The sequence below is a fragment of the Anopheles arabiensis genome, chromosome 3 (genome assembly GCF_016920715.1).
Source record: "Anopheles arabiensis isolate DONGOLA chromosome 3, AaraD3, whole genome shotgun sequence".
Classification (NCBI taxonomy): domain Eukaryota; kingdom Metazoa; phylum Arthropoda; class Insecta; order Diptera; family Culicidae; genus Anopheles; species Anopheles arabiensis.
This window is the reverse complement of record NC_053518.1, coordinates 17,839,764-17,850,655: the sequence shown is the minus strand read 5'-3', so window position 1 is coordinate 17,850,655 and position 10,892 is coordinate 17,839,764. Positions and strand designations below refer to the sequence as shown.

The window sequence follows — 10,892 nt, the reverse complement described above, 5'->3', positions numbered from 1 at the left end:
AGAGCTTCTTTACGGCTATCGATCTTTTGCGAACCCAATTGAACAATAATTGTTAATATAATTGAACCCATTCTCACGAAATCAAACGCAATACGCAATATTATTTTAATGTTTCTTTTCCTTTACAGTACCAATGTTTTATTTTCGTCTAATTTCCATCAACATCACTTGATATTAAATATCCAAATTATCAAAAGTTTACGATCTAGCTAGCAGCGTTTTATACAATGTTGTCCTTTACTGCCATGTTTTTTCTTGTATTTCTTGTACTTTCAATCGATTCGATTTTTTGCTTTGTTCTTTTTTTGTATCCGTGCAGCAGGGGCAATGGCAATGGTACGTCGTTTGATAGAACTGGTAATCAATTGTATCTACATTAAGGACAGCTTGAACCATGAGGAGCATTGTTAAAAATGGTTAAGCTATTGGAATTGATATCAAACGAGGAATATCATTTGTACACATGCATTTTGTTTTCTAATTTTAAAAAAATCGATTTTTGGGCAGATAAGTTTAAAGTGTGCCTGTCTCGTTGATCTTGCGGCAATGGTTATACTAATTATTTGTAAGGTGAAAAAAACACTCGATCCAAACAACAATTCCAAGCGAAGCAATTTTTTAACCGAACTCTACTTTTTCGTTTACATTGGAAGAAATAATGCAATAATATTTTCCCGATGGGATAAGCCTGTCTTTATGCAACACTACCGCTATAGTTCCAGTGGCACATTTTGCAGTACAGATTCCTAATCTCTTGCTGTGTTATCCTTCACCACGTGATTGTGTACACCTTGTCAAGCGCTAATTAAATCTGTCTTTTTCACTTCGTATTTGTGCCAATGCGTAGAAAAACCCAATCTAACATATTCTGCGGTACTCACCAAAAGCTTAACTAATATCACAAGGAACCTATAGGCTAAAGCTAAAGCTATTCTATCCCTCCCATACACACGTAGTTTTGTTCTTCCCTTTGTGCAATCGTGCTGTGTCCGGAGCGAATGCTGGAAGGCTACTAGAGCGAGACTAGTGCTATTTATCATTGAGAGTATGCTTTAACTGTTTTACTTTGCGTTTTAAATAAGTTCCTCAGCAAAGGAATGTATCCGGTAGAAGGTGCAAAGTTTGGGAGAAAGATTCGTTTCATGCATGAAAAACACACAGCGGCAAGGAAAAAATAGAGCGAAAGTTTCAAATATTTCTACCTACACAACCTAATGATGTTGTTTGTATGTTTTACACACGAATATCAAACAGTAATTCGTACAACCGGATCCTTGAATTTTACATATTAAATTGGTTCGTTTAAAAGCATTGCCGTTTACACAACGAACGTTTCAATTTTAAGTAAATGGTAAACACAATTTGTGCACTTGGTAAACGTGGTAAGACTCCTAGCAGTATTGATTTGTTCGTTTTAACAACAACTAAAACAGTAAAAAAAAGATTGGACGTAAGATTTTCTAATTCACCGTAATAACATTACCATACATTTAGTATTGCATGGACGGGACAAGTAAACCGTTTCCTTCTTTTAACTCAATATCGTGTGCTTACATGGGACTGTACGTTAAATCAACTTTATAAAACAAGGGTAGTAGGGGTTATAGTCGCAGTTGTGATACTTTCGGCCTGTCACCCAAATGCTACAGGGATAAAATGAGTGTTACCGTTTGTTTGCAATTGGTGCAATTTCGCTTTGCGATGTATTTTTGAGTTTGTCTTTGATGCAATGTTGCGAAGTAGAATCGCGACACTCCTTATTTGCGTCCGGTCATGCTGTTTGGACAACTTATTCGCAATATTTGGCTTAAATCATTCGTTAGCTTTTAAAGCTACAAACCGACTGCAGGGAAGGGGGACCCTCAAAAGAAGCGTACATTATACACAAGATGAAACGGGTCACAATGCTTCAACAACTGAAATTCATCTTGGCTTACGCGCGATCTGCGTTCGATTTTGTTCGATATTAATTGGTATTGAGGAACGGCAAGGAAATACCCGCAAATCGTACGATTGTAAGCGGTAGTGCTTTTGTTTTGCACCGGAGTCGATTGCATATAGCATTTTAAAATTATAATTCTAAACATTGTTGGCAACTAATCAAATAGTGGAGATGTATGTCGCGTTGTTGACGCGGCTTTGTTCAGTTGCTGGTGAGTTATGTTAAACTACTTTACGTACTATTGTAGATCTAGCAGCCATCAACAGGATTTCACTTATTAGCTAAACCAGAACGAAAACGGCTTCACACTGCCATTCACGATGGCCTGCGCCGTGGTGCCTAAGGGGAAGGAAGGAAGAAATATATTAGCTTTTTTTTAAATCACTCACTTTTTTAATGTACTTCATTTAAAACCAACATAAAGCTACATTATTATATCCCGTGCTTTGCATATAACCTGTTGAGCGTTTGCTTTTAAATCCCTATTGTTGAACTATCAAACAATCTAATTTAATTGAATATATTATTTAAAAACAAATATTGAAGAAGCAAACAGATATAAACCGATCAAACACTCGAGCAATGTGCAACACGTTTAAAGCGCAGCTCAACATTGCCACGCTACGATACCATCACAAATCATACGCATATAAGCACACACACACACACACTTAGGCGGTACGATAAGAGTCTGTAAACATTCAACACTTACCTTCCGATTCGCTGATATGATTCACTCCCATGCTTTCCAACCGCCGCAGCAGTGCGCCAAGATTCAGCTTATCTAGCTTCTGCCTATCCATTGAGATTCGTACGGTTGGCGATTTGCTGCTCTTCGTCTGCGTGTGCCACACGAGTATTTCCGTACAGTTCCGTGCCTTCGGTTCGATGTCTTCCAGCTTCAGCCCGATGCTCTTCAGAAACTCGTCCTCCTCGTAGCCGGCCTTGAACGGCATCGTTGCGTTCGGGCTGAGTGCCAGGTACTCGAGACTGACCGCGAAACCGGCCATATCAACCGGCCACTTGCGCTTGGCGGGCCACGAGTCGAAGAAACCCTCCACGCGACCCTAGACCACGCAGGCACACAGGAGAGGAAGCAAGTGGTTATGTTATTAGCTTCACACTGCTTTATTGGCCCGTGCAGCGAGGGTTACACCCTGTGGGAGGTAAACTTACGTTTCGCACGATGGGTGAACTGATACCGTAGTCCCCAATCAGACCGACCGGAAACATGGACACTTTCTTCGTGTACCGAATCTCGCTGAACAGCTTCAGATCGAACGTGTTGTCGTCGTCGCCAAAGTACAGGACGCCCGTTTTCTTCTGATTTTGCCGGATCCAATTTAGGGCCGCCCGGCGATTGGCGACACCGCGGGGTGCATTCTTCCGTCCCCGGTACATCGTCGGCATGGGGCTGGCGAGCTGCGTGTAGGGTATGCCTAATCGTTGCGGAAACAGTAAAGATAAAAAAGCAAACATGCTCCCGTAAATGTACTTCGTTTGCGTAATTGTTTGGTACTGGCTCATGATTATTGGCGTGTAAAGATTGCATGCTCTTTTGCTCGTATTTCGAATATAAACAAAAACTTCTTCAACGTTGCTTGCTGCTATTCTTACCGAATTTCCTAATGTGACTGTTTAGCACTTCGCTGCAACTATTCGTGTCGTCCGCCACGATCCAGTGCAACCGCGGCACGTGCATCAGCGTCTGGCCGAGGCGAATTATTTCCGCGATCTGCTCGCGCCTGGGGTAGGTCGGCGTCACAAAATATATCACCGGCTCCGTACCATTGACCTGCTGTAGCTGCTGTTGAGGAGCTTGCTGGTGATGGTTCCGTTGCGTAGTGCTCGGTTCGTCCGTGACATCGGGTAGGGTGGTGGCAGCGTACAGCGCTTTTCGCGAGTCCACATTGCTTTCGTAGCAAATTACTAGCTGCTCGTTTTCCAACAGCAAGGGATACTCCTTTTCGTAGTCTTCTGTGGTAAATAGAAAAGGAGGAATAGAGCAGATAGAAGCAACAATTTATAATTGCACAACACTTTAACCGCTTATTAATAGACGTGAAGGTGTGCACATTGAGACAATGATATGTTTAGTGTGGTTGTATTCGCATAGAATCTATTTAAAAGCTGGTGGTTGGTGATGATCGAGATGAAACACTCGGCAATGCTTGTTTATAGCTGCGAGAAACAATTCATACCATTTGTAATAAAATACATAGTGCAGTGTCCAGCGTGAGTAAGAACCATTTTGTTACGGATAAATATATCCCTAATATATCATATAGTCCAATAGGAGGTATTTTCTTATCTTTATTACTATACGAACAGTATTTCCTTCCATTCGCTCACATTCGCCCACACGCAAACAAATACCCCCATAACACACATTTCTTTTCCGCCACGTGATTCTACGTGACGTGAATACTCCCATCGCATATCTGTGATCTTAAAATGTACAACCGGAGTGCCGGAAAAGAATGCCCACAATAAAAAAAAACCTTCTCAGAGGAAATGGCGAGCCGTTGTGTCATAAAATGCCTTATCACCTTTTTATCATTTTAATTACATGTAAACGTTGACTTCGTTAGCGTGTGTGTGCACAGCCTCGAATCTGGTGCTTCTTTTTACTGGCTCAGCTATGACTTAATTGCGTCCAGTTTGCGTCTGGTTATTACTTGTGGAGTTCAATCAAATCGTAAGATCTTTCTGTCAGGCTAGGACTGTAATAACTCATCATGAAGGGTACCCAGTGCAAGCAAATAAGAATCTTAAACAGTAAATTTGGTTCTTTTTAAAACGAATTTATCATAAAGCATGTATTTTGGTTGCAGCTTTCTCTTCACTTTTTGCAGCTTCCCCCCCCCCCACCCCCCCCTCTCGCATGTGGGTTTCTGCAGGATTCTAATCCCCACTCACAACATCAGAGCGGGGTGTGGGGATGGGGAATGTTTGCACAGCCCAGTATAGAAGAATTCTATAGATTTTTTAATGAAACAAAAAATTGGTTATTATCAGGATTTGGATTTTATTATTAGAATTTGGATTATTTCGATTCTTCCAACGTGCTCTACAAGCAGTGCTGCAAAATATCACTGTCAACGTCATAAAAAATCTGACTGTAACAAAATCTATGTCAGCGTCACGTACTCAATTGTGATAATCAGAGGTGATACTCAAAACGATTGGTGTGACCAATATGTATTGGCTTCGTGACATTTTTGCGATCAACGCTATATGCTCAGTCACTATGTCATGACTTTTTTTACTGTGTTTTTTTTCAGTTCTGCAAAATGGCACTGACATAGTCATGACAAATTCCAGCTGAAACAAAATAATGTCAGCGTCACGAGCTCTACTGTGATGATCAGAGGTGAAACTCAAACAGTTGTTGCGACCATCACATGCTTGGTGGGTGCTGGGATATTTTTAGTCGGTGATCATCACGATATTCATGGCAGATTCTAAGTGATTCCAAGAAACGAAATGAGCATGGTTTATCGCTCTGCTTGACCCGACAGACCATCAAACTAGACAGGGTGAGAAAGCACGCTCGTTTTGCTTGGGACCACACGTCACATATATTCCAAGAATGTCGTGGTTCTCATCGACAGAAAATATCGTGACCATGTGAGTGATCAAGAGTTGGGTGCAAAACAAAATGTCATCAAGCATGTGATTGGTCCACCAACATTGTTTGTGTCTCACCTCTGATCATCTCAGTTGTGTACGTGAGCTGATTTGAGCATCGCTTCGGTCATGAGTGTTGGTGACTAACAGTAACAGTGACATTTGGCAGCCAGAAAAACAACATGATTGTGTTTGCGTCAGCATTATTAGCATTTGTTTTCGTTGATGAATATATATGATGCTCATGACATTTTGCCGCACTGACTACAAGCCATTTTGGATGCCTCGTCTATTGTCTTAGTTTGGCCTTAACACTATAAGCATATTTTCTTTACTGTAACATCTATCTGTTTACTCATGACACGTTTCCCTCTTCACTCATGGGTAAATTGTGGCATTAGCATGTTTGCAAGCGGCAAGGTAGCAACAATAAGCTCTTAAAACATTGATTTTTTGTACGCACAGATGGTGATTGTTCAATTGATTTTCCATCCAGCAATCAACCAGCTTACGATCAAGCACCGTATTGTCCCGATACTTTGTAATGCAACGGCACAATATAGCAACAATGCAACGAAATTCCATTCACCCACACAAGCAGCACAGCAACACCGGCGGCAGCAATCAGTCGAAAGGCGCTGTAAAACTGGGAAAGCTCCGCAAGCTCGAGTGCTTTTCACTCCTAATCGCACGCACACGATGGTGAATGATTTAAAGCAAAAACGGTTCGATTGAACTATTAAGACACCCATCCCACCACCGGGGTTTTACGGTCAACAGTGACTCAAGTTGGTAGTTGGTTTTTTTTGGTACCTTTGTGTGGAAACCCTTTTTTGCTCCTCCGTGGCAGATCTAACCGCGTAAGGACATTCGTTTCCTCGGTTTCGTGCTTTTTGTCTGCGAAAGAAAATTTTGAGGGAAAATAAGTACGTATGTTTATGTTAAGGGAGCGTCAAATTACTAACACGGCCACGCAACGACGGGGAAAGTCAGTTTTTTGTGTGGATATTAGTGTAATGTCAAGTCCATCGTAAAAGGATCATCAGAAAAAAACATTATTAGAGCATTTTAAATTACTTTGCGTTTAGTTCCGAAACCAAAACATTAAAAAAATACATATTCCACTAAACCGGGGACACAAATGGAACAATGGTTTGACCATTTTTATTAACATGGTTTAAGTATATTAATTTAAAGTTTCGTTATACATTTTGTTATTGTGTTCTGTTACTTTGACCACACATAACATATACTGATTCATACCAGCTTTACAGATTATATTAAAAATACTTAATTATGTGTATGATCTAATAATTGTAAGCCAAAAAACACAAATTACATCCACAAAACCTGTTTCAAACCACGACCTGCGGTTCAATAATCCAATATTTGCCGCCATTATTTGCTTAGCCTTAAGTCCACATCCACAAATAATCCGACTCCTGTGCCGGTTCCGTAAAAAAAACCCCGATGCAAGATAACGTTCCCGTCCTTCGCTTACCCCTACGCAACCTAGCGATACAGTGTTTAACTACATATTCCCCCGGCCACAACTACCTATCACCGCGCGCACTGGTGACATAAAACACAATTAGTCATAGCCGAATTGGAACGCGAAGGGCGAACAGCACAGCAAAGCAACCAGGGTGCATTCGTACCCGAGACAAAAGCTTCCGGAACCGTTCGAAGCTCAATGCAAGCGGAAGCACCACCACCACCCACCCTCCCAAACCTCAATCCAACGACTCGTTTTATCACGTGGCCTGAGTACGATTTGTGTTGCCTTTTTTCTCGCTCTATCTATCGGCAACAGTTCCCGGATGCAGGTGGAAGCGAAGGCACGCAGCGGGTTCGATTGAACAATGGTTAAAATAATCCAGCAATCAGCATAATTTCTTCGCCGGCACTCGTACATTACTGTACATTCCCCATACCCCCAGCCCGCCCACCCAACCATCCACCACCAATTACGAATTGTCAGGTAATTCGTCGTGATAGTTATAGATATTTAGATACACACAATTGCTGCGCCTCGTTCGTCGCGCGTTCGTTCTGTCCTCGCCACCCACTACCCCCCCGAAAGTAATTGAGTGGGTCCAACTTGGTGAAAGCTATCATCGTGACAACAAACTAGCCGCCCCATCGCGATGATAGTCTTCATTAAGGTTAGTTACATTTCCAATCAGAAAGCGACGTATGTAGTAGGCGTACGTTGGCACAACGGCTCGCTCCTGAAGGTGAAGGCGCGTGTGGGATATGTTAGGGTTATCACCATCACACGCGTCTTGAAAGGGGGCGGATGCATTAATATTTCAATCTAAAATAAACCAAACTTTCCCACACGCTGGTTGGAGTAAGTGGCAAGGTCAAGTTCGATACGGGTCAATCATCTTTATAAACACACACATACACGTTTTGGGTTAGGAAAGTGGGAGCTAGAAACAAACAAACCGGTTAAACAATATGTCCTGGTGGTACACTTACCCGAATCGTAAAGGTTGGGAAACAGCACTATCAAGAAGACGACAACGGCGGCAACCAACACGAACTGGAACTTTTTCTGCCGCAGGAAGATGGACGTTCTAGGGCCACCCATTGTGTCTCCCCCCCTGGGTGCGGTTATTTTCAGAGCTGCTGTAGTTTTTTGCCGGCGATTGGGGTTTCCCGGTTCCTCACGGATTTAGCACCGACCCGATGACAACGGACGACACACACACCCGGCCCAGATATCGTTCTTCGTACTTTTCTCCTTTACATTGATGTTCGCGCCCACTGATGACACACACACACACGCGGGCGACGGCACAGAGCGATGCTCGCAATGTCTCTCACGATGTGATTGCTGATAAAAATATCTTTAATCAATCAAACCGCTTCACCGCTTCATTTATCAGTTCAAGTGCTGCTGCTGCTGCTGTTAGAAGTACTCGTTCTCGCTCAATGTGTAACTAATATCGTTCCATTTCACTCCCATACGAAGATGCTTATCGTCATTCCGCGTGTCGTCCTTTCACGTGGGTGTGTGTGTGTGTGTGCGGGGGCCAGTAACGCAAGAGAGTTTGCTCGTTCTAATTTACCTCGTTTCGTTAATTAAAGCTTTCTGCAAAAACTCTTTCGTTTGCTCCAACAGATAGGGCCGGACGCGCGCGGTTTCTTTCTTCTCGACAGCCTCGTTTGCACTTTCAGTTCGGTGTGTACTTGGATGGAAGTGCTGGGACACACACTGTAGGACGCTGAAGGGTAGCACTAGAACAAGCTCTCTTAGCAACATACAAGCCACCGCCGCTTAATTGTCGCTTTTATTGCTGGTCGACTTAACAAGGACTATCAAAAACACACACAAAACTCTGGCAAATCTTGGCGTATCTGCTGCTGCTGCTACCATTTTCTATCGCACCTCTCACTCACTCGCTGGTTCGCTTTCACTGTTTTCGTGTTGTGTAACCCCCCTCCTTCCTGGTGGTTGTTTTCCGCGAACCAATAGCGCAGAGGCAGGGCAGGGTGTAAACCACTTTTTTCACTTTCGTACCAACATAAGCGAAACTGCAAAACCTTTCCCCGTCGTGACGGCCACAAGCAAAAAGGCTAGCAGAATCCTGCAGAAACACAGCGCAATGGGGTTGTGCGTGATTTTCGTTTCGCGCACTCGTACTGCTCTATTGTTTTAGCTTCTATTTCGGCACACATAAACACGCTCACACACACACACACCTTGGTGGAACAGAAGCGCACAAACGCGAGAGAAACAAGAGCACTGCGCGCAACAACCGCACACACCTTACTGTTTTCGCCGTACTGCGGACACCCTGCGTTTTTTTTTTCGACTGTGCCCTTTACGCTTTTGTGTACGGTTTCGCACACTGCTGTTGTTCGACTGTGCGCCAGTGTGAGGCAGCAGCAGGGATCACATAACGAGCTCGCTATTTTAGGGCGAATGTCACGCATACACACACACGCGCGCACACAGAGGTGCAGAAGTCAGCATTTGAATTGAACGCTGCACATCGTTTTTTATTATACACGTTGGTGACTACATTCATTATTGTGTGACAATACACAAAAGAAGAACATTACAAACATCTTCGAAGGTCATTCGCGATAAAATTATCTGTTTTTGAAAAGGAATTTTCGTTATAAAGTATGCATAACGAGTATGTTTATGCTGTATCAACCTGTAGTTGACAGCAGCGGTGCGTAGTTGTGTTGGTTTGCTCGTGTGCTGTCAAGCGTGAACGGCGGCTGATTGTGCAAGCGGCTTGTAAAGGCGGCTATTAATTATACAGACTGTTCTCTACATACGCTATTAATGCGGATATATCGCGTATCTCGGATTTCCGCATAGGTTCAATTTCTCAATTTTCAGCCAAGATATTCAAATAATTTGGCATGAAATGGTTGGTTCAAGCTTCAATTGTTTTTCATATAATCCTGACTAAAGATTTTGCTTATCTTTTTGAAAGTTTTACAAAATTTGGCCGCCAGTCTCGTGGTACTGACGTCAACTCCTACTAATTAACAACATACCCCAAGTGACACAAATCCACTAAACGACCACTAAACGGGTTCTAAAAGACTCAAGCTCTCAACCTAAATAGAAAAACTTCGTTTAGCAGATGGCAAACGACTCATGCGTTCTAAAAATAGCAAAATGTTGGTGGCGCCAGCTGTTTGTGGGATACCCAACCAGTGGGAGCTTCCTCGCTTGGAGAGCTTTCTCATTCCTTTTCCACTGATGAATGGTTTCGCATTGAAGTTATTCATCGCTAGAACTAGAACGGCAATACGATTGTTAAAATACTAAACTTCAATGAAAACCACCAGCACTGAATCAAGTGAGATTAGAATAATGGTCGTTGGTGTTGATACCCAAGCATCTGACCACACGACCATTCATATAGATTTTTGCTCGGATAGGTAGAAGGCTATATAGGTCATGATTAGATGAAATTTGTCGAAACACATTGCAAGAAAAGGACAGCAATATAATGATGATTTATAATACGCCATCCATTGAGCAAACCAATGAAGCTATGGAGCTTTCGTTTTTTTTTTTCAATGGATATTTGATTTTCCAGTCATTTAAGCTTAATCTCGAGCTTAAGTCGAGAACCGCATAATTCGAGAACAGTCTGTACAAAAATGTCTTGACATTGTATATTTACTTAAGGCCCGTGTCTGTGCTCCATCGGATACGATTTTATCGGAAGGCCTGTCAAAATTTTATATGGAATTTGACAGATAACGTCGGACGTGCGATTTCGTCGTACGACGGAATCAAAAAAATTTGAATTCGTCGGACGCCGCATCCGATTGTATCTGT

The 10,892-nt window shown here is 42.6% G+C and overlaps 1 protein-coding gene across 4 annotated transcripts; it reads right to left on the bottom strand.

The window, feature by feature from the left end:
* Positions 1–100: 100 nt before the first annotated feature.
* Positions 101–9,681, bottom strand: LOC120901802 (galactosylgalactosylxylosylprotein 3-beta-glucuronosyltransferase S). Of its 4 annotated transcripts, none has more exons than XM_040310065.1 (6): positions 8,057–9,681; positions 6,386–6,469; positions 3,560–3,916; positions 3,119–3,381; positions 2,655–3,009; positions 101–2,281 (listed from the first exon to the last, which is right to left on the bottom strand). In XM_040310065.1, the coding sequence occupies exons 1-6, from the start codon at positions 8,166–8,168 to the stop codon at positions 2,220–2,222; spliced, it is 1,233 nt and encodes a 410-aa protein (XP_040165999.1). In that variant the 5' UTR covers positions 8,169–9,681; the 3' UTR covers positions 101–2,219. The 4 variants fall into 4 exon arrangements, with proteins under 4 accessions (XP_040165999.1, XP_040165998.1, XP_040166001.1 ...); XM_040310064.1 differs by having other exon boundaries at positions 3,560–3,919; positions 8,057–9,679; XM_040310067.1 differs by lacking the exon at positions 6,386–6,469 and having other exon boundaries at positions 8,057–9,677.
* Between the last annotated feature and the right edge of the window lie 1,211 nt (positions 9,682–10,892).